Source organism: Siphateles boraxobius, unplaced genomic scaffold, assembly GCF_051911475.1.
Source record: "Siphateles boraxobius isolate OS27281-9 unplaced genomic scaffold, OSU_SipBor_1 3, whole genome shotgun sequence".
Lineage (NCBI taxonomy): Eukaryota > Metazoa > Chordata > Actinopteri > Cypriniformes > Leuciscidae > Siphateles > Siphateles boraxobius.
In genome coordinates, this window is record NW_027508919.1 from 16,804,712 (window position 1) to 16,829,069 (window position 24,358).

At 39.0% G+C, this 24,358-nt stretch overlaps 1 protein-coding gene across 2 annotated transcripts; it reads right to left on the reverse strand.

Moving 5' to 3' along the window:
* Positions 1-6,923: 6,923 nt before the first annotated feature.
* Positions 6,924-10,147, reverse strand: LOC143757128 (uncharacterized). 2 transcript variants are annotated; one of them, XM_077248089.1, is made up of 5 exons: positions 10,032-10,147; positions 9,161-9,338; positions 8,799-8,966; positions 8,437-8,608; positions 6,924-7,505 (listed from the first exon to the last, which is right to left on the reverse strand). In XM_077248089.1, exons 3-5 carry the CDS (start codon positions 8,928-8,930, stop codon positions 7,501-7,503), a joined length of 309 nt encoding a protein of 102 aa, XP_077104204.1. In that variant the 5' UTR covers positions 8,931-8,966; positions 9,161-9,338; positions 10,032-10,147; the 3' UTR covers positions 6,924-7,500. The 2 variants fall into 2 exon arrangements, with proteins under 2 accessions (XP_077104204.1, XP_077104205.1); XM_077248090.1 differs by lacking the exons at positions 9,161-9,338; positions 10,032-10,147 and having other exon boundaries at positions 8,799-9,001.
* Between the last annotated feature and the right edge of the window lie 14,211 nt (positions 10,148-24,358).

Consider the following 24,358-nt stretch of genomic DNA (forward strand, 5'->3'; position numbering starts at 1 on the left):
ATCAAGCACAATTACCTGTCGAGAAGAAATGTTGCAAGCTCTGCATCCAGCCTGAACCCAATTAAATCACGTAACGTTAAATCTCTCCACCTTTCAAATGCCGATCCAATGTTGATCCTGGTTTATTTACGGGCACGGTCGCTTTCTTTCTTTACTTCTTTCTTTTCAGCAGGTGTTCTCTTTTCCTGTGTTGTTTTTGACCTCCTAGCTCTTGAGGTTAACAGAGGAATTGGAATCTTTTCCTTTATCACTCTTCATTACTGTGCGAACTTCAGGCGTGTGCATGTGATTGTAACGTGCGTGAAGGGTGGCGTGTGCACGACCTGTGATTGACAGTCAGATCTCACACCCATCTGTGCTGATTGGACCCGATGATCCGGGAGCGGTGGATTTTTGCAAAACAAATAACACGCTCCAAGTGGAGTTAGAAGCTCTGTTTTTTTTACCACTTTATTTATGTTGTTCTGTCAGATTATAGTGTCGATTTCACTGAATATGATCAAAAAAAATTGCCGACGGCAGCTTTAATGTAGGCAAAGGTAGGTAAACACTGTAGCTAAATTTGTTGTCACTTTTCTTCAACCCATGTATCATGGTCAAGCGACTTGTGCATCTCAAATAAGGTACCCCTGCATATATTTATGAATTCAACTCCATTTCTTTCAATTTCTTGCCTTATGCGTCACATGATGCATTTAATTCATACTGTAGATATTTTGGTGCTCCTATCCTCACCCCTACACTAAACCTAGCTACTTCCCAACAATATAAAACACATAATATGGCATTGCCACTCTATTCAGTGTCTGATTAGAAAGCCTACAAAATTGCTGTATGACTAATAAAAAGTTTGGGCTCTTAGATAGATAGATAGATAGATAGATAGATAGATAGATAGATAGATAGATAGATAGATAGATAGATAGATAGATAGATAGATAGATAGATAGATAGATAGATCAACAAGATCATACTGTGATGTAATTACTGCAGAAATTACATTACATCTCCATGCACAACAATAACTGTCTTAATAGGGCTAGTGTTTCTCAGCTGTGGGACACACTGCTGTGTTTTGGACTGAATAGTGTGTGTGTGTGTGTGTGTGTGTGTGTGTGTGTGTGTGTGTGTGTGTGTCTGTGTGTGTGTGTGTGTGTGTGTTTGGTTTGGCATCAGTCGGAGAAAGAGGAAGAACAGAGTGTGAGTGACAGAGAGAAGCAGTGCGCTTCACTGGAGGGGCTGTTCTTTTAGTCCAGAGTCAACCCATGGCCTCCTGAAAATAAACCTTTGGATGAAAAGCACATCACTGCAGACTAATTGGCCAGGAAAGATCAAAATGGCCCGAGGGACCAATTTCAGAGAGACTAGAGAGAAGAAAGAGAGAGAGAGAGAGAGTGAATGGAGTGAGCAGTATGGAAGAAAGAAAGAGAAAGCAAAGAGTAAATAGCATTGAAATGCAAAGGAAAGTGGGACTAGAGTAGCCTATAAATCTAGATGCACCCTAGCGGCAGCACTTTTTTTTTGCAGCTGTGTCGTCTAGCAACTTTACGTTGGCTTGCGAGCTGGAAAAAACAAACTCTAGTCAGGCCAATCACATCGTGTACAGAGTCGGTGGGCGGGCTTAACGTAATGACAGCAGAGTTGCGACGGTTCCGTGTGCTACTTGAAAACAAAGAAAATGGCTGCTGCAGCGGTCTTTCAAATGGGCTTTGGCCGCGACTCTGGAAGATTTGGAGTTAAGCTTTTCTTTGAGAAAAGAACAAAGAACTCCACTAAAGTCCGTCGCTCTGACTACGTCACCTTCTTCATTGCTCTGGTTGGTTGTAGCGCTATCCTATTTTTTGCAGAGGGAATTTAAAAGACAACTGTTTATCCCGTTCCTCGGATTGAGCCCTGCCAATGGTGTGTTCATCTTGATGTGGGTCAGGCTTGTCAGGCTAGGATTAGAGTAGAAGAAAGCATAATCAACAAACATCAAATGCAAATATGTGTTGGCTTTGGCGAGTAAGTAGAGTCACTGGCCATTTGTCTTGACCCTCACAGCTTTTTATCCAACAAAAGTGATGGAACGGATTCAAATGTAAAAAGGCACTCCAAAGTGACAGTCTAATAATAATGGAAGTGCTTGTGTTTATCTGTTGATCTTTCTCTCTCCTGAACGTCTGTCTGCTTGTGAGCTGCCTATGGGCACAATAAAAAAAGATGACAGAATGACTGTGCTTAACATGTTGATTGTGTCTGACATGCAAGCAAGTATTGTTTTAAAGAGACAAGAGGGGGTGATTGAGAAATGATGAATGCTGTGTTGATGCGTACTTGTGCAATCAATGTCACAGATGATGAATGAAAATCAAGTCCAGACAGACACATGTCTTGCAGAAATGTACATATTCAACTATGAAATCTATCTATCTATCTATCTATCTATCTATCTATCTATCTATCTATCTATCTATCTATCTATCTATCTATCTTTTTATCTGTGCTCATTTACAGTTAAAAATTTCTCTCAATATCTCACGTTTTCAACTGAAAATACTTTTTCACATTTTCTCGGGGAGAGAATATAGTAAGAGATGGAGAGGTATGCCTTTTCTCTGTGATTCAATCATTATGCAGCATCGAGGAGCACTCTGTCACATAAAAGCAGAGCAGTAATAGAGGATAATGACTCGCTCACATACCCAGCTCCCTCTAAGTCACGCTGTTCTTTGAAACTGTGAAGCCCCAATCCCTTGACTGCTGTAAACAACGAGAGAGGAGTTAGAGAGACCAACAGAGGGAGAGATGGCGATGAAGGAGAATTAACCCCTGAGATTGAGGGATGTCAAGAGGCAGAAGGAAGCAGTTCCCTTAGGTGGTGTCTGTGAGCCAGGCGACTGAGAGATTGTGATGTTGTGACGTTGTAACCACACAGAGACAAAGTGAGTGTAGTGCAATTTGTTCCATGCTGAAGGGCCAGACCACCAGCGGACCACCATCACTCGATTTTATTCAGTAAATCCTCCCATAACCCTAAGTGCAAAAGCTGCTGTTTTAGAAATACGTATTTCTTATGGCTATTTTTTTGGAATATTGGTTTATTCATTCAGACCTTTTTTCTCCACCAATGAAAAATAGCTCTGGAAATATGGCTAAATTAGAGGACCATGCAGAACTAACTCTATGATTGTATTAATTTTCTCAGATATAAGGCTGTGAACATAAATACATCATATATGGTTGTGATCAAAAGTTTACATATACATCTTCTTCAATTTGCAGATTCTGCAAGGTGTATGTAAACTTTTGACCACAACTATGTATTAGTATTTCTAAAAAAAAAAAAGAAAGAAAAATGTGTAAAATACACTTTATCTGAGATCAAACTTGACCTGATATTTGCATAACTATCTATATTTTTATTAAAAAAAATATTCTGACTGGTAAAAGGCAGCTGGGTTGCAGTATAATAATTAAGTGTGTAACTTACCTTACGGTGATCGTTACAGTGTGCTGAAATGTTTGACTACCACCCCAGTGATAAAGTAGTAAATCTGGAAACACATTGTGCAGAATTAAATGATACACCTCAGTTTACTCTCTAGCCCTTGAAGATAAGCCTCAGTTACTGCATGCTATGTGATCAAGAGTAGATTACACACACACACACACACACACACACACACACACACACACACACACACACACACACACACACACACACACACACACACACACACACACACACACACACACACACACATACACACACACACACACACACACACACACACACACGCTGGCTTTACAAAGGACCCATGAATGTGTGTAAAGAACCAAGGCCTCTTGCCTTTACAATGACAGAGAGAAAGAAAAAACACGAAAGACACCTGGCCACTTCTGAGCAAACAGAAGTCGAAGGCTTGTTAGAGTCAGCGGCGAGCTCAGTCTGGGCTTCTGATAGCAGTGTAATTTATAAAGACTTCAGATGGCAGATGAGTCTTTTGTAAGGGGGGCATCGTGGCTGTAGTTGCCTGGAGCTCAAACCTACAATTATCCAGCACAAAGAATACACAGTATACCTCAGAAACAGTTTTGATGACTGTCTGGATTGCTTTGGGTAGACTTCTGTATTGTTGAACTTTTTTCTAAACCTTTCTTCTTTTGGAGACATCATTTATTTTTAAGTTTCACAGAGCATGGTTTTAAAATGAAGGAAATAAGTTGATAAATTGGAAAATATTTACAGGGAAATATCTAGAAATCCTTTAAACAAGATACATTTACTTGAAAAGCAAATTGCAAACTATATTAAGACTTGGTTTTAGAATTATATCTTGAATTAAATGTATTTCGATTACCACACTGGTAAATTCTGTAAGAAAAAAAAAATAAACAACACAGATTCTCTTGTCATGTATCTTATGTAACTTTGCTATTTAGTGAATTTAATTGGTTTTCTCAACGAAAGTGAACACCAGTATATGTGAATCACACCCCCTCATCAATAGTCTGTTCATGTGAAACCTGCCAGATGAGAATTAGCTCTCTATAATCACAGCATTGCTAACAACCTCTCAGTATCTAACAAGAAAACACTCAATATCCTCACAGGATTGGGTTCCTCTCTCTTCTCATAAAGCCTCCTTCCTCTCACAGCCAGCGATACAACATCCTCCTTTTGTTCATGCTCAGCGGAGTGTGTGAAACCAGGGCGGCGTAACCATGTGTGAAGGCCCGTACCTTGGAAGAAAGTATGATTTACCACTCGAGTCGCTGATACGCGTCAACTGTTGCAGTAAGTAGAGAGGGTTTAGCCAGTCAAATCTTGCAGCAGCACTTAAAGTGAAGAGGATTAGAGTAATTGTTTCGCTTCTTCGTTGTGTCATGGATGAGGCCAATTTCCCGCCACTTCCGTCCATTTTTTTACCCATCATGCATCAGCATGACTCAGTGCACACCCAGTCTGCTCTTTCATAGAAATACCTGTAGGGGGGACTGAATTTTTCGTTGCAGCCAGTTTTCATTGTCACAAGATCCATATGGTGCTCAAGAAACATTTCTCATTATTATCAATGTTGAAAAAAGCTCTGCTGATTAATACTTTTTGGAAACATTTTTCCAGTATTCTTTGATGAATAGAAAGTTCAGAAACACAGCATTTATTTAAAATGGAAATGGTTTGTAACATTCAAATGTCTTGACTGTCACGTTTGCTCAATTTAATGCGTCCTTGCTGTATGTTAGCTTTCATTCCTTTTTTAATTTCTCTGTTCTTTGATGAATAAGAAGTTCTGAAGCATAGCATTTATTTGAAATAGAAATATTTTCTAACATTATAAATATATTTTGTAACATTATAAGTGCACCTTTGATTAATGCAATCACCCTTTTATTCAGCATCCTTGAAAAGATGTGGCTGATCCCACACTTTTGAAGAGTAATGTATATCTGAAATGGGCTTTAATGCAAGCAAACGTAAGCATATGTTAACATCAGATGACAGCAATGGGGCTAAAAGTAGAGGCTTCTATGGTTCTGGAACCCCTTCCATGAGTTATGCAAAACAAAATGGCAGCACTTACTCAAAAACCTGTGTGGAATATGCTGGCACTATATGGTCCATTTAGTAAAAACAAAGAGGCTTTAATAGATGTATGTATTATTCAACAGGAGTTTCAGCTTCTTTGTAAGTTCTCTAAATGGCAATCGTATGCACCAATGAATCTTCGTTTCTCATATCCAGATAAAAGCATCTGCATTCATAGCGTGATAATGATAATTCTAATAATAACACTCTCAGGCATTGTGAATTGGTTTTGTGATGATTTTCTGCAAATTGATATTCCAACTTTCATGCTGGAAATAATTTGAGGTTATTACTGTTATTGAGATGTGTTGCATAAAGCTTTCTGGTCTGGAGGCTAACGCAGCGGTTAGTATTCTTCTTTTGTTTTGTTTCAGAGGGTTATTTTCTACTGAACAAGTTGAAATTCTTGCTAACAGTTTTGAAAGTTGTTTATGGTCCATGCTGGTAGTTGCTACTGAAGAATATGACGATGATAATGATGTGGGTGTTGTAGCATCTTGTGGCTCATGCTCCATTACCTCATAAAGTTTTGCCGCATTTAAGGACAAATCCTTCACCATGAGGGTCATTATGGGCTTTTAAAGACAGACTGGTGTAATTCACTTCCCCTTATGTGCTCTGTTTGAAGAGAGCATTTGAGGTCTGTGTTTTCATTTGTGCTGTTTATATGCAGAAAGTCTCATGTTTGTTCCTCAGCGTGAGAGGAGGCCATTAGGACAATGCTAATGATGTTATTCTTTGTTTCAGTCATATTTTCCAGCATTTGGGAAGGTGCTAAAATGATAGCAAATATAGAAAATGATAGCTGAATTATAGAAAGTCATATTATTGTGCCTTTAGCCCCAACAGCACACTGTCAGAAAAAAATGTGCAAAATTTGTACCTTCAGGGGTACAATGGCTTGTCACTGGGGCAGTACCCTCAAGGGTACACCCGTTGTACCCTTTCACATGGGTACATATCAGTACCCTTGCAATATGTACCTTTCAAAGACAAAAATGTACATCTGGTGACTAAATTGCACCATATTAGGTGCAATTCTGTCCTTTTAAGGGTACTGCCCCAGTGACAAGCGTTTTGTACCTTATGATGGCAAATTTGTACTCCATACAACACATTAAAAAGGCCAGAATGCTCTTTATCATTTATTAAACATTCAAAATTATGACACTCACATTTTTCACAGGATGAATATTTTAAGCACTATCACAATGTGTCATAACTATGCATATATTGAGCAATTTGACTTTTGCTTTTTTCAAAATCAGTACAATACATTTACCTTTTTTTATCATGCAATAAAACATGTTAACATCAAGAATCACAAAGAAATATCTTTTTTTCCCCAAATCAGTACTAGATCTCATTTTAAGATTTTTTTTATATACTTTCAAAACAGTTTTGAACATAACGAATGACAAAGCCATCTATCTAGCATTACACATTTCATAAATTGTAATTTTATACCCTTAAAACAGCAAAATCAGCAAAACACATTTCACCAAACACAGTACTACACATTTAATTTAAACTTTTTAAACATTCTTGAGGATCACAAACAATTTATCATCAGCAGAGTATGTGTCAAGGGCCTGGAAGTCCATCTCTTTCCCTGGTTTCATAATACTCCATTCAAAGTCAACTTTGGATTAAAAGTTATTGGAAGGGGCTTGCCACCCACCTCAGTAAATCTTTGCTATGGCATGCTGCAGGAAGGTCAATGTATTCTTCATGTAGGGTGGACACTGGACAGTGAGGGTTTCCAAGTTGAAAACATAGTAAGCACTGAAGGCTGCAATTATCCCTTCAACTCCTATTCCCCTGCATAGCTCCACACCAACCACTTGACAAGGACTTGAAGCCTCTTGGAGAAAGACATTTTCCAGTCAGTTTCTACCAATTGTATGGTTGGGTATGGAGTATCAGCATCAAACTGTGAGAAGGAAAGAGAATGGGGTCAAGGGGTCATAAAAAGAACATTATTTTGTGTCTTTGGTTTAATGCAATGTGTTTACATGGTTTTAGGTAAAAAAAAAAAAAAAAAAAAAGTCATTATTTTACACATACTGTACATTATTGTTGCTTCTCTATGCCCCTCCTTTCTGAAATACATCGATTTTTACAGCGCTCATCGTTCAAAAAAGCACGGTGTGCTCTGATTGGCCAGCGATCCAGTGCATTGTGATTGGCCCGAATAGTAGACTAAAACTAAAACAATTCAGATGACTAAAAATTTATTCAAAAGACTATGACTTAAACTAAATAAAAATTTGCTGTCAAAATTAACAATGGTATTGTCAATGGAGGGACAGAAACCTCTCAGATTTCAGATTTAATTTAAAATATCTTCAGTTGTGTTTTCGAAGATGAACAATAATCTTACGGTTTGGAATAATGTGAGTAATTGATGACATTTTTTGTGAACTAAGCCTTTAACGTGACAGGAGATTAATAATCCACAACTGAATTTTTTTTTTTTTTACATTTAATTTATCTTTTTTCCTGTTGTAATTATTTTCCCTATAGCTTGTAATTACATTATTTGTTCTTATTTGATAACCGTTTACTTTAATAAGTTTGAGAATGTTTTACTCTACATTACACTAGCATTTTTTTAAAATAATTTATTTATATTGTGATATATATCATTATCGTGAAATAAAATTACTCATATCGTGATATGAAAATTTTGTCATATCGACCAGCGCTAGATCACAGTTTCTCAAGGATATACTGCATGGAAACTGAGCACACATTTTCAACAAATGTATTTGTTGAGCACTTATACTTTTAATTAACAAAACTATCAGTCCTTAAAGTTTGAAAATAGATTATTACAAAACTGGTATGTTTTATGTCAATACCTGGTAGATCTTCTGCAAGCATCTCTTCTCTTGCTTCTTTGTAGATTTTGGCTAATGGAGCATTTCTTTGAACAAGCTCAAGCCCCTTTGGCACAATAATGGTAAAGCGGTTCTTGAAGCGCTGGCTTAAGCTGACAGTTGATGAATGCATTCGGTCAACTTCATCACACAACTGAAAATGGACAGAAAGAGAAAGTTAATCATTCACTTGAATGCACATATTTGTTTACCTGACGGTTTAGAAAATTACAATGTTTTTACAAAAGAGTTTTAACTGTAAATGATAATTTTAACATACTTTTTGCTTACATCAACATTTATTTTAAGCTGAGAACTGATATAAAATCGGTGTTATCACTGACCCCTGAGGGTGTTTTTAAGAAAGGGTATTTCTTAAGTATATCCTCCACAGTCATCCCATCTCTAATCTTCCTTCTTCGCCATGGAAAAGTTCGCTGCATTCGGTCTTTGACCACCAAGGTGTCTGATCGCATCTTGCTGTACTGGATATGCAGGACATACCAGGATACCTGAAAGATTCAATTAAAACCAATTGGCCCCTTGGAAACTCCTATTATAATAAAATATATATATATATATTTTATTTGTATTACTTTTAAGTAAAATATTAGATATCGGCATCAGGCATAAAAGAAAAAATCTATATCGGTCGACCACTAAACATAGGACAAATATAATACAAAATAGTCAATGTTATACTTGCATTTCTGTAGTTGAAGTCTGTTGGTGGGATTCTGCTGCCACTGGCTCCATTGTTAGAACCTCCATCTCATGTACAAATTTGTTGAACTTGGACTGTTTTTTAAAGGAGGCTTGAAATAAATATGAGATCATGTTCTCTGTGAGGCCACACTCTGTTGTTTCCTCGTACACCTAATTTTCTGAAAAAAAGAAAGAATGATCAATGTGAGCATCAGGTTTTAACAGCAACAATAAAATCAATGTCTTTTTAAAAATAACTTTTAAACTTAAAATGGAAATACATCAGTATACAATATTAATTTAATTTAGAAAAATTAACTCTCAGAAAAAAGGTACAAAGCTGTCACTGGGGCAGTACCCTAAGGTACAAAAGCTAAAGGTACCAATATGTACACTTGAAGTAAGTTAATGTACAGGGAGTAACGGTTTACGTACATTTTTCTGAGTGTATATTTAGAAGCAACTTATTTAAATTAGCAGCTCAAAGACTAGAAACTTTTTCACAAGTTTACCAGTTTTGATAAATGGTAAACAAACTTAACTTAGATGCTGACACACGCCTTGATCTCCGAGCCTCTCAGTTGACTGCTGCTTACATAGTTCGCTCGTGATGACTGACAGGACTAAATGATTACACTCATGGACTAATGTTTACAACGTTATTTAATATGTAACGTTACTAAATAAAACGGATATAAATCAACTTACACGGATGATATTCGTAAATTGTTTAATTCGAGACTGACTAGGAGAACCGTTAAAATAGAAGCAGGCCACGCGATCGCTCGCGTCCGGGGTGAACACGGGTAACGTTAGGTTAGAGTTGTAAGATAATTCTGGTAGAAACTGGTAATACTTAAAACTAAACATACCTCTGAATTTCTGTGCTTCGTCTTCGGTGATATTTCCTCCGGCTTCTTTCATTTTCTGAAGAAGATCCTCCGTCGACAGCGTCAGGAGTGAGACAGCCATCTTGGAACAACTGTCGTTTTTTTGTGCATGCACGGTCTCTCCCAATTTCTTCTTCGCGCGCATAGCTATGGCGCATAGTCGTGCACTGCGCGGGCTACAATCCCATTGGCTGGACAAATGCGCGTACTTGTACTTCGAGGCAAAGTGAAAGTACCCCATATCATTTTAAATAAACGTTGAATAGTTTTCGTCTACATTGCTTTTAAAAATTGCTTTTGCTCAAAAAGATTTTTGCATTTATTTTAACTCTTAATCAAAACTTAAAACGTATCATCTTGATGATCTTCAATATCAATAAAAGGTCATGTGCTTGCACTGTTCAGAACCAGTGACAGCCAATAAGGACTATTAAATATATTTGGTTATTGTGCGCATCTCTTCTAAATAACCAACAACTCATGAACATAAATATCTTGCTCTATGTTTAATCTATTTTGTGTGATTGACAATTATGTGTTCACTGAATTGTTGAGATCACTGTGGATGCAGAGCTTAATAAGCTTTTACCATTTCATACACTTTGGCTTGTCACAGATTGTACTTTTGTTTGGGGATTAAATGGTCCAAACATGGACCCTCTGACAGTTGAAATTTGTACCTTTTTTACCACTAAATGGTACATATTAGTACCCTAAGGTGTAACTATGACCCATTGAGGGTACAACTTCACCATTTGTACCCTAAGTGTTCATAAATGTACCCCAACCGTACCCTTTTTTCTGACAGTGCAGGGGCTGTTTTTCTTCTGTTATAAAAAAAAAACTGTTGCTTTAATTCCTTTGAACAAAACTGAAAAACATTAACAAGACAATGTCTTGTCATTAATGTCTCAAAATATAGTCAATAGTTTGATTGATTTTCCTTTGCAACACAAATCTACAAAGATTAAATATTAGATCAAACTACCGCCGAATCAACTTTGCGTTGCTGTTTGGGGATCCAGTCAAGGATCAGCCAAATTTCCACATGCATCATCAAAAGCGGTGGTTAAGAAAAGTTTTGAGCTGAATTTTTGTGCCATCTAGTGGTTTAAAAGAGAATAAAGTCAAATGCGCCTTTGACCCCGGTGCACCTTTACCCCCATTGTACCCTATTTTTGTTATGCTTTTTTTTGGTAATTTCTATTATATATATATATATAATAATTCTAAATAGTTTGACTTAATTTCAGTTGGTAATTTTAGTGCTTAAACTTATTTTAATTTGTTGCCAAGGCAACATTTCTAATTTTAGTTTGTTTATTTATATTTCAGCTTTATTTCAATTAACAATTTTTAAACAGTTTTAGTTAACAATAATACCTCTGCTTGGCACTTTCCAGCAGCAAAACAACTTAACAATTGCATTTGGCTTGTGAAACAAAACTGCTGTATAAGAAATACTCAATCCCACATTCAAAATCTTCATTATTATATGTGTTGCATATGTGGTGACTATTTGTGGTGACAAAATTAAAACCAATTTAAGCGTCCTAGTTCTGTCAATCAAATTCTGCATCCTTTTTCTGCCCTCCTTTTGGGCTGCTGAAACAGAAGCCACCGTCTGTGAGCCGCCTGACTCAGTGTTTCAGCCTTGCTATGATGAAGTTATTTGTGGCAGAGCTTTTGTTTCCTTGCCTGAGCAGCACCGCGAGCAGAGGGGAAGACTTTCAAGAGCACACAAGCTTTCATCTTGATTTCACAGAGTAAGAGAGAGAGAGAGTCAGAGAAAGAGAAAGCAGAAATGAGAGAAACTGAGAGGTCGAGTACTTTATATTGATGCATAAAAACCTTGCCTCCAGCCAAATCGATCAAGTTCGCATCACAGGATGGCAGAGTCTTGTTATTAATTATATGAACTTTGTTCTCATTGTCTCACTAACACCTATTGTGAGCTGTTGTCTGTGTGAAAGGCAGCAGAAAGGAATAAAGGTTTGAACTTTGCAGGGCATCTCTCTATATCATTTTCAGTTTCTTTTATTTTTTCCTATTTGACTATTTTGACTGGTGAAACACAGCTGATTTGATTAAACAAACATTTTCATTTTTCAAATATGAAAGGTTGGGTAGGCAATTTTGGAAAGGCTAGCAATAGCAAGCTAGCTTTGAAAGCATAAGATCCTACCCTCCCTTCAGAGCGTCTCCAAAGCCACACCTCCTTCATAACACATGAACACAAGACGAGAGACAGAGTTAAATTAACTGATGTCTCAAAGCACATAACATAACAATAATAATGAACGTAAACAACTTACAGAGCTAGTTGTACCACTTAACTGCTGCAGATTCATTTCACCATTGATAGTCTTGATATAGAAACGCATAAATCCGAGTCTGAGGATGTGCAACAGCTCCGAGTGCAACGTCACGGCTTGCCATCTCATAATTATGGTTATGACATGGCGTGAGCACAGCATAAGCTTGATGTTTTGGTTCAGGAGGAACTGATGTTTGTTTGTTGTGCTCCGTGAATGTCTGTCTACAACGCAATACTGGCATGTGACGTGCGTGGAGGTATGGAAATACATGTTGACAGCCAGGTAGGACATTTTATCATTGCATTCGGAATGAATGCAAGTGGATTTTTTTGATTGTGTCAATGGATACTTTTGTATAGTCATATGGTGTAGTTAAATGTTAACTAGCCGAACTTTGATCCCATTCATCCCACCCCTCTGGTGAGCCAAATCCCCAAAATACTGAGCATTATTTCACAGATTCTTTCATTTCTGTCGAAACAAAGCTGGCGTTCAATGAAGAATAGTTTTTGAAGTGAAGTTACAGCTTTCATGAAACAAGAAGGGAACAAGACAAGAGGGTCAGCTTACAGAAACACTACAAAGGACAGAGGAGATGAGGATAGCTGTTGTGGCTTTGCCTGTAATAAACCTCTCCAATTTCTGTGTTTTTCCATCTTGTTGTATGACGCTCCATTGATGAGTCTCAAGGACTGTACAGAAGTCACATCAAAGCTCCAGTCTGATGTGGATTTCCAATAGGGATCCAGCATAATGCATGATGAGATCCAGACTACAGAGCTCCGCTGGTGTGAAATGAAGGGCTTATTTAGCCTCTGTTTATTTTCTTCCCATCACAGTGTTTGTTTTCATCTCCAGTTTTTTTTTTTTTTTTTTTACAGAAACCACCTCTGGGGTATTCAAACAGGCTATGGAAATAATGAAATGCATGAAGAGGAGAAAGAGAGGATGAGATGGAGAGTGAAAGTTGTCTGCGGAGGGGTGATGTTTTAGGAAATCCACACAGCTTCATTCCCTGGAGGACCCTGTAGGGGTTTGTTCACCCCCTCACAGCCGTATCATTCTTGTGTGTCTGTCCTTATCCTGACCTGGAATTCCTTCTGAATTATTCTGCGTTTACGTGCCTTTGAAACCATGGGGTGAAGCCTGAAGGACTTAAATGTGCTGTTGCTGTGAACAAAGCAGTCGCTATCGTCGCTGTTATTAGATGACAGAGGAGATGTTAATTTCCCCCTCTCCTCAAAGTGTGATCAGGGGGAATGGATTTGAGATTGAACTGTTCTTAGCCTCCCAGGGGTGCTGTTTATGCTTATATGCAAGCTGAGCCTGAAGAAACAGACAAAGTGGCAAAGAATATTTCTTTTTGATGCAATCTAAACTTAATTCTATGGAGACAGAGAGTTCAATTGCTCATCATGAATGTTTTTCAATGAGATGCAGAACCTGATATTATCTAGTTTCCTGTTACCATAAAGTAGAGATTTCCAAACTTTTTTTCAGCCGAACCTCTTTGACTAATATTTGCATACACCATGAGATTTTAAGTTAATGTTTAAATTATTTACCAACAAGTTTGCATGTTCACAGTTTACTGATTTCAGTTTATGGTCACATGACATGCAGGTAAACACAATATTTCACTTTTTTTATGAAGTTTGATGTTTGATTTTAAAATTTCTGTATTTTTAAATTTAAGATTAGCTTTTCATTAGATCACAATCCTCCTGCAGTTGCCTTGCAAATCCAGGTTTGGGAAACCCTGCCTTAAAGGATAGTTCACCAAAAAATGATAATTTGCATCATTTATATTAATTTGCTCACTTGCATGTGAAATGTGTATGTTAAGTTTTGGTTAAATTTTTTTTTACTTCGTTCTGTCCCTGTTTTGCCTGCCTGTGTTCCCTAGTTAGTTTCCTTGGTTGTTAATTAGTTCCATGCACCTGTTTCTGTTCAGTTGATTACCCTTATTTTAGCCCTGAGTTCTTTCTGTTCATTGTTCGGTGTCGTCTGACTTTTACGTTGGTGCTTAGTTCTCCTGAGTATTTGTTCTGGATAATTGGATTAAAGACTGTTTTGTTTTTTCACACTCTCCTGAGTCATGCACTTCACTGCAGTAACGTGTGACAGCATGTCGTTAAACCTGTATGACTTTCTTTCTTCCATTTAAATACAAAAGGTTTTTTTTTTTTTTTTTTTACATTGAAAGTCAATTTCAAACTATGGACAATTTTTTTCCCCTAAATATCTTATTTTCTGTACAAAATAAAGAAAGTCATACAGATTTGAGAATACATTAGTGTACACCTGCTTTATGATAAGAAAAAAAATGCAAAGGATAATTTTTTTTTTTTACATTCCAAGTTGTCCCTCTGTTCAAAAATATCAAATATTAAGCGCAATCCCTCATACACTCTTATGCATACACAGATGTATAAAGCCCACTCAAGAACGCCCACCCGCATGCTGCCTCTACTTCAAACACACTCGCTCTTGGCCTGACGAATAGATGGAAGTATGTGCTCAGCAATTGCTCCAGTGCCCTAAGCAAAGCCCTTCATACAGGTCCATTGCTCTTGTCAAGGGTGGGACGGCCTGATAAGAGCCTTACTCCTTGCAGTGACCGGGTTCAGTATATCAGAGAGATGCCAGAAGCTCAACCTGCACGAGGCTCCAATGGTCTGACCAAGTTAAAGGACAACACTGGTTCCTAATCGGTTAAACCCCTTTATTTCAGTGGTGAAGACTACAAAGACTTTATAGCAGAGCGACAAAATGCACTAGAAACATTGTGTTTTAGCTTTATAGCATTATTAAGCAGGTCTTTGTAAATATATACACACACATATATACATATATATATATACATTACCGGTCAAAAGTTTTAGATCGGTAAGATTTTTTATGTTTTTAAAAGAAGTTTCTTCTGATCACCAAGGCTGCATTTATTTGATTAAAAATAGAAACAAAAACAGTCATATTGTTAAATACTGTTACAGTTTAAAACAGCTGTTTTCTATGTGAATATATAGTAAAGTGTTACTTATTCCTGTGATCAAAGCTGAATTTTCAGCATCATTATTCCAGTCTTCAGTGTCACATGCCTTCAGAAATCATTCTTATATGATGATTTGATACTCAAGAAACATTTATGATTATTATCAATATTCCTTTGCAGTTCAAAGGAACAGCATTTATCTGAAATAGAAAGCTTTTGTAACATTAAACTCTACCCTTCAAAAGTTTTGTTAGGGTGGTGCAGTTGAAGCAAGCAAGAAGCTGGATCCAAATGCAGCACACAGTTTATATGGCTTTTACACTGGGCTCGTTTGCTGCGGTCCGAGCCAGGGCGCGATTGTTCCCGGCGCCCCCCGCAGCGTTGGTCTGGTTTCACGCTCAACTTGATTCTATCGAACTCCGGTGCGTTTGCGTGCATCTTACGTCATCGCAAACGTGCACGGCGCATGATAGAAATCACGACACGGGTCAATATATTGTGATTTTATTAATTTGGTGCTGTTATGCATAGCTGAGTAAACAACACAGCTAGGTTTACTGTGTCTCTCACTCCCTCTCTCTCTCTCTCTCTGTGTGTGTGTGTGTCTTTCCGCTGCTTGCAAATGGACTCTTTTGAGGAGACAGTGGATTTCCATTAATTTGTTGCCCTGATTGCACGCACTATGCGCGAATACACTGCAGACTCACTCTTGCTCGTATCCAAGGTAAATCTTCATCCATTACGTGTGTTTTATTTAACTAAATACATCATAATCGGCTAAAACGCATGCGCAGGATACTTAACTTCCTGAACAAGTGCGCACCCGAGTCCGTGTTGCTTTCACATTCACGCGAACCGCAGCACGGTTCGGGAGCAACCGAACTCAGACCACCTCCTCCGGGTAGTCTCGGGTTCGATCGGGACCCAGTGCGCACCCCGGTCCACATGACAGCGTTCACATTAAGGCGGGCATACACTGTGCGATGTCTGTGCGATTTCAGCAAGGTACCTACTCACACTGAACGAGTAAATCGCATGCGATGTAAAGCCAAAGCTCGGGATTTATGTGCTCACACTATACGGTCCGAACGTCGAGCTGCGACTTGACTGCTCACACTATACGTGTGAAATAAGTGCGATAAACCCCCGTGCTGGGTTGTGCCTAGACGATGTCATGTAGGCTATCCAGAGATATTGTCAAAACAAGCATCAGCTATCAATATGAATATGAATATGATTTAGCACTTCCAATTTATGTATTAAATTATTATTAGTATTATTGTATTAGGGAAGGCTAATTTTACCTATTATTAAATTGATCTGCTATTAGAATTAATTTGCCACGCAATAATTTCACAGCACATCACCGCAATGCGCTGTGAGGATAATAAAATATTACATAGAAGCTTACTCCTCGAGGAATAATAAAATAATAATAATATAATTATATGCCTATAATTAATTGTAATCGACCTAAATGTTTTAGACAATTTTCAATGAGGATCCTCATTGAAAATTGACTAAAACATTTAGGTCGATTACAATGAATAGGCATATAATTATATTAACAGTCTATAATATGTCCGAACACTGCAATAATTAGTCATCAATGAAAAATAAAAACAGGTTTATTTCAAAAACATTGTTTAACAAATTAATAAAAGAGGCACGGTGCTACATCGCAGCTTGGAAGACGTGGGTAATAACTGGACAAACTGGAGGTAAGCAACAATAATTTGTAGCTAGTTTTTTCGTTTTTTTTTTCTTTCTGCAGATTGAAATGGTTAAAATCTGTTGTCGCGCAGGCGCAGTGATGGAACAAAACACTGAGTTTAGGGCAATCGGTTCGTAGCTCTGCTTCAACTGTGCGATATAGTCACGAGGAGCGACCAAAATTTCTGACATGCCAGAAATTCATCCGATTGCCGATCGGGAGAGGTTAATCGCCTCTTGTTTCCCCTTGTATAGGCTACTGCACGAACACTGCACGACAAACGACGCGCGACAAAGCTGAAAATCGGCCCGACCCGAAAAAGAGTCGCACGAGTCAGAATTCGGCTCAAAATCGGACGAAATTCGCACAGTGTATGCCCGCCTTTAGAGATTTTTCATGCGAACCGTGCCCCGTTCCGAACTAAACTGCCAGTGTGAAAGCCCCCTTTATTCATTAGGCTACACTGGAAACTAGGCAAAGACTCAGGCAAGGAACAAGACTCAACGAACTGCATCACAGAATAACACACACATTCACATTCATGAACTCACAAAGACTAGGCTGAAACACAGGGCTTAAATACAAGGGCAAACAAGCTAAACAAAATAACAAGGGGGCGTGGTCAATGAGAAACACCTGGGGAGACTAAAAGACTTAACGGGGAGCGGGAAACAGGACTAAACCAAAAACATAAAGAACGGGGAAACACGGACAGAATTCATAACAAGTTTGGGGTCAGTAAGAATTTTATTTTTATTTTTGGGGGAAAGAAATAAGATAAATCAATACTTTTATTCATCAAGGATGTGTTAAATTGATCGAAAGTTACAGTAAATACATTTATAATGTTAGAAAATATATTATTTTAAATAAATGCTGTTCTTTTGAACTTTCTATTCATCAAAGTATTCTGAAAAAAAAATGTACTCAACTGTTTTCAACATTGAAAATAATAACGAATGTTTTTTGAGCAAAAAATCAGTATATTATAATGATTTCTGAAGGATCGTGTGACACTGAAGACTGGAGTAATGATGCTGAAAATTCAGCTTTCATCAGAGGAATAAATTACATTTTAAAATACTGCATGCAGCAATTATCGAGGCCTAGTGCAAAGAAGACAGTAAGACATGCCAACATGGCTTGGAGTGTCAGACCAACTGCAACAAGAAATTAAAGACATTTAAAGATGATTTTAGGCAAAATGGCTGTAAATCAAATACAGTAACTAAAAATATGATTTAATGGATTATCAAGACACATAGTGAGTTTTGTAAGGGTACAACAATGGATTCGTAAAGTGTTTCATTTAAAGTAACACTATGTAGTTTTTCAACCTTCATTATATATTTACAAGACCCTTGTGATGGTACATCGACTTACAATAAGTTGAATGACACGTCTGCCGTAACCTGACAATGTCTGTATCGCTTTTACTGGCACTATGTAACTTCGGGTTTCGGGTAGGAACCCGAGCACAAAAAAAAACTACAAAATTCGACTGCTTTACGGCATACGTCACTTCCCCCACTTCCTCAGATTCTGACGTGAGAGCCCAACTAGCGTTTGATACCCGTCAGTATGTTGTTGTCATGACCGAAGCAAAGGTTTTGTCAGAGGAGACTAAAAGAAGAAAAAGGGAGAGTGACAAATTAAAAGACTGGACGAGGATTACTATTGGAGGGACAGCAAGACAGTTTGAAGACGGTGAGAGTGTACGCGCGCACGACCGGCTTTCTCTGCTCGTTCTTTCAGTAACATGAACCCTGTCACAAGCGCAGCAGTCAGTCATCTGTAAAGTGTTCAAACATTTATAAATAAATCAGGGTGTCAGGGAGCTGACTATCGCGCAAAATGTAAAAGGCTGAATAACATGGCCTGGCCATGTTACGGAATCTATCTGGTCCTCCATTTATCTTCATGAATCAAGTAATGCTAGTAGAGTAGCGAATTATCAATCTGGTAGCTACACTAACATGCTAGTTTACGATGGTTAAAATAAATAATCTTTCAGGATAACTATCCTAATGTCTGCAGGCTGATATGTTTGTGTATTTATATTTCTGGTGAAAGTGTCTTGCCTCTGGCTATAATGCAAATCGATTTTCAAATTTGCAGATTCATTTTGGTAGCTTGATATTATAATATTGACGATATATGGCTATTACCTACCACACAAACATTGAATTGAATTAGCATATCCGTTATGTAAAACAGTAGACAATAGGCTACTATAATGACGCTGTCTTGTAAACGTGAGCTACACGATCTTTTGACGTTTGAAAAAAATAAAACCCATGAAATTATATTCATATGACATGCTGAAATATATGCCAATGTACCTGGGATAAAGAAATTTCACACGCAACGCTGGCAGTCTGCCCGCGAGAACTCAAGACAGTATCGGCTTGTCAACAAATGCACGCGTGTATCGCCTGGTGTAACCATGACAGATTTTACGACAGTAGTAGAAGAATATACTGTTTCCCAACTGTAGGGGGTACCCGAGAGTAAAAACCGCAAAAACGACATAGTGTTGCTTTAACATCATGATATTACAGGTCCTTCTCAAAAAATTAGCATATTGTGATAAAGTTCATTATTTTCCAAAATGTAATGATAAAAATTAAACTTTCATATATTTTAGATTCATTGCACACCAACTGAAATATTTCAGGTCTTTTATTGTTTTAATACTGTTGATTTTGGCATACAGCTCATGAAAACCCAAAATTCCTATCTCAAAAAATTAGCATATCATGAAAAGTGTCTCTAAATGAGCTATTAACCTAATCATCTGAATCAACTAATTAACTCTAAACACCTGCAAAAGATTCCTGAGGCTTTTAAAAACTCCCAGCCTGTTTCATTACTCAAAACCGCAATCATGGGTAAGACCGCCGACCTGACTGCTGTCCAGAAGGCCATCATTGACACCCTCAAGCAAAAGGGTAATGCCGAGTTCAGACTGCATGATTTTCAAAATAATTGTGTCACTGTTGTTTTCACACTGCGTGACTATCTGTGGTAACATTCAGTTGCTGGTGTGTTCACACTGCACGATGGATCGGCGACAGGAGGTTTCCCACTGCATGACTTTACAAAAGAAAGAATCGCCGACAACTTCTCCCTGGTCCGCAAACTACGTTTCACAACCAAACAAACGCGTGAAGTGATAAGGAAATAACGGAAGATCACGCGTGCGTGAGACCGGAGTTCTCGCGCGACACTGAATTTGTAATTAAAAATGATAGCCTACAAGAAGATTGCGATCCAAATTGTCTGCGCTGATTTGCAGCGAAAATGAGAAAAATAAACAGTTTATGCAGGAGGAAATGGTTGGGAAGACGAGGGGAGCAAGGACTGTGTTTTGCAAAGAGAGTTGGGGGTAAATAAATAATTTTACAAATGTCCTGCTGTTGCTGCTGGTCATGCAAATGTTTGTGCTTTGTGTCTGTTTGATATAATTGTAAATATAGGCCGATTTAGCATGCCAAATATCTCACAGGCGTTGGTGACTCGTCGGCGATTCTCTCAGATCGCGTCTTTGCTCATTCACACTGCGTGATTGTCACCCGCGTGAACGAGCACCGATTTGCCTGTGATTTCGGGCATTTGTCTGCGATTTCTCAAAACCTGTCGGCAAGCCAAAATCGGGGCTAAAATCGTGCAGTCTGAACTCGGCATAAGACGCAGAAAGAAATTTCTGAACAAATAGGCTGTTCCCAGAGTGCTGTATCAAGGCACCTCAGTGGGAAGTCAGTGGGAAGGAAAAAGTGTGGCAAAAAACGCTGCACAACGAGAAGAGGTGACCGGACCCTGATAAAGATTGTGGAGAAGGACCGATTCCAGACCTTGGGGGACCTGCGGAGGCAGTGGACTGAGTCTGGAATAGAAACATCCAGAGCCACAGTGCACAGGCGTGTGCAGGAAATGGGCTACAGGTGCCGCATTCCCAAGGTCAAGCCACTTTTGAACCAGAAACAGCGGCAGAAGCGCCTGACCTGGGCTACAGAGAAGCAGCACTGGACTGTTGCTCAGTGGTCCAAAGTAATTTTTTCGGATGAAAGCAAATTTTGCATGTCATTCGGAAATCAAGGTGCCAGAGTCTGGAGGAAGACTGGGGAGAAGGAAATGCCAAAATGCCTGAAGTCCAGTGTCAAGTACCCACAGTCAGTGATGGTCTGGGGTGCCATGTCAGCTGCTGGTGTTGGTCCACTGTGTTTTATCAAGGGCAGGGTCAATGCAGCTAGGTATCAGGAGATTTTGGAGCACTTCATGCTTCCATCTGCTGAAAAGCTTTATTGAGTTGAAGATTTCATTTTTCAGCACGACCTGGCACCTGCTCACAGTGCCAAAACCACTGGTAAATGGTTTACTGACCATGGTATTACTGTGCTCAATTGGCCTGCCAATTGTCCAGCGAGTGTTTGAGAGGACTAACGTACAGAAAAGCCCGGGGCCGGATTACATCGGAGGCAGAGTGCTGAAGCACTGTGCGGCCCAATTAAGTTTTTTTTTTTCTGTTGCCTCTTCCAACGCTCAATAGACACCCAGGTGGTTCCACTGAAAAGAGCAGTTGTGACCCCCCTTCCCAAAGTCTCCCATCCATCCTCATTCAAGGATTATATGCCCATCGCCCTCACGTCATTTTTAGTTAAATCACTTGAGCGGATCATTAAAACACACATTATGAACTCCTGTAGACATGCCCCTGATCCTGATCCTCTACAATTTGCCTACTGATTTGGGAGGGGCACAGACAATGCCATTGTAGTGCTTTTAAATTATCTGTATACACACCTGGAGGGATGTAAAACACATGCTCGCGCTTTATTTGCAGACTTTTCATCAGCCTTCAATACAATCCACCCACAAATTTTAGCAAACAGACTTAGATACAACTTCCAGCTAAACTCAGCTCTAATTAAATGGATCTTGGACTTCTTGAGTGGGCGGCTACAAAGAGTAAGGGTGGGGAACACATTATTTGGGGTCCGCTTTACTTAAATTGGGACACCACAAGGTAGCGTTATGTCACCACTACTATATATATATATGTATTACACTGACTGTTGTTGCAGTAGTTACCCTGGACGTCATATAAATTAGCAGTGGATACTGCTGTGATTAGTTTACTTGATCAAGATGAAACTGAACACGGTCCAGTGTTGCATGAATTTGCTGACTGGTGTGAAGCCTCCCAGTTGCATTTGAATACGTCCAAAACCAAAGAGTTGGTCCTTGATTTTAGACATGGGGCTCTATCACCCACTCGACTCTGATAAAAGGAGAGGAGATAGAGATGGTGACGGAGTACAAATATCTTGGTCTTATCAACGACCATAAATTATCCTGGGATCAGTGTACTGATGCCGTTTTTAAAAAGGGGCCAACAACGCTTGTATTTTCTTAGGAATCTTAATTATTTTAATATTGAACAAAATTTGTACTCTTTTTTTATAAGTCATTTATTGAGAGTATTCTCTCCTACTGTATTGTATGCTGCTACGGACATTCAAAAATCACCCATAGGAATAAATTGGGGAAGATTGTGAAAACCTGTGGAACAATCATTGGTAAACATCAGGTAGACCTGTACCAACTATATCTGACCAGATTGGCACAGAAGGCAGACATGGCGTGCATGGATACAACACATCCACTTTCAGTGGAGTTCAAGCCGCTCCGTTCTGGATATAGATACCCTAAGGTCAGAACAAACCGAGCAAAAAACTCATTCATTCCCATGGCAATAACCCAATCAAATAAGATTTGGGGAGGGGTGCGATGGAGGAATATATGTGAAGTGCTTTTTATTATTTATAATATTGTGCATGTGGACAATGTTCATGTTGTGGATTATGTGTCAATATGCCTGTACTGTACAACAAATTGCCTCTCGGGGAAATTAACATTTTCTAATTCTAAGTCTAAGTGCACGTAATGCAGATCCAGTTAACTGCCAGATTGCTTCAGTTCTGGACTTCCTACAGAAAACATTATCAGCAGGCACATGCCCTGCCACTCGAGGGTTTATGTTGCCGCTTTATCGGCTTGCCATACCTTGATTGATGGGGTGCCACTTCAGAAACACCCTCTGCTCACCTGCTTCGTTTGTGGAGCCAGGCGGCTGAGGCCTCCCGTTAAAACCAAGATTCCTTCATGGGGCTTAGCTATAGTCCTGGAGGGTCTGGTTGAGACCCCCTTGGAACCTCAAGGGTCTAATAAACTTCTGACTTTTAAGATGGTTTTCTAATGGCTATCACTTCTCTAAAAACAATATTGCATCCTCATCCTGACTAGCTGCCTAAGGTCCCCTTCTCAACCGTACATCTGGTCACTCTTGAGGCCTTCTGCACACCGCGCATTCAGAACGCCGGATCAGGAGAGATTCAGTCCGTGCTCTTCATCCCTACGTCCACCACACTAGCCAGTGGCGTAAGTCAGAGCCACTATTTGTTTGTCATGGTGGCCGTAACAGAGGCGGCTTGGTTCGCCAGTAGGCATCAGGGTTCATTCTACTAGGGGGGTCACTTCTTCCCAAGCCTTGGCGGAGGGTGAAATTGACGCATTCCAATGACGTCACTGTCCGAGGCTATAAAAGCTCAAAGTCAATTGACCGTTTGCAAAAGCCACGCCCCCTAGTTATTGTTACTACGCCCGTCAAACAAATGGTCAAACATGATCAGCGCCACAGATTGCCATGACGGGAAGAGGTATACCCGTGCGTGTCAGTGACCTTTTTTGGAGCAATACCTCCGCGATATCCTCCAGATCGAGGCAAAAGGGGTTACAGTATGCAATGGAGGGATATGTTAAAAATATAAAAATACGCAATGAAGGAGACACGACTACTACCGAGGCTAATGCTTATACAGTCTCAAGCGAAATCTGAGAAACCCCATGACCTGTACCTCAAATGTAACTAGCACAGCCTTGAAGAAGATTTTATAAGCTGGTTCAGTGGCTAATTGTTTGGAGTTAGAAATATATAACTCGTGCTGCATATTTAGTAATTTTGCCTCAGATACCGGATTATACATTCGCTTTAACAAGCAGGTTGTTCATCACCACAGCAACCGCTTGCGTGTCATGCTGAATGCGATTTTCGTGTTTAAAAAGTAACTATACATAAGAGAAAGATGCAGATAACCACACATTATTTAAGGTTATTTCTATTCATTACGATATTGATATATGAACTGATGTTGTCAAGTAAGCTTCATGCTTTCCCCGTTGTGAACGTGCACTCCTCTAAACTGTAGCCTACAGGTGCTGC

Coding starts and splice junctions, on each gene's coding strand:
- LOC143757128 (XM_077248089.1), bottom strand. CDS start 8,930: ATGCGATCAGACACCTTGGTGGTCAAAGACCGAATGCAGCGAACTTTT. Junction 8,609..8,798: donor TCTTAAAAACACCCTCAGGG/GTCAGTGATAAC, acceptor GTCCATTTTCAG/TTGTGTGATGAAGTTGACCG.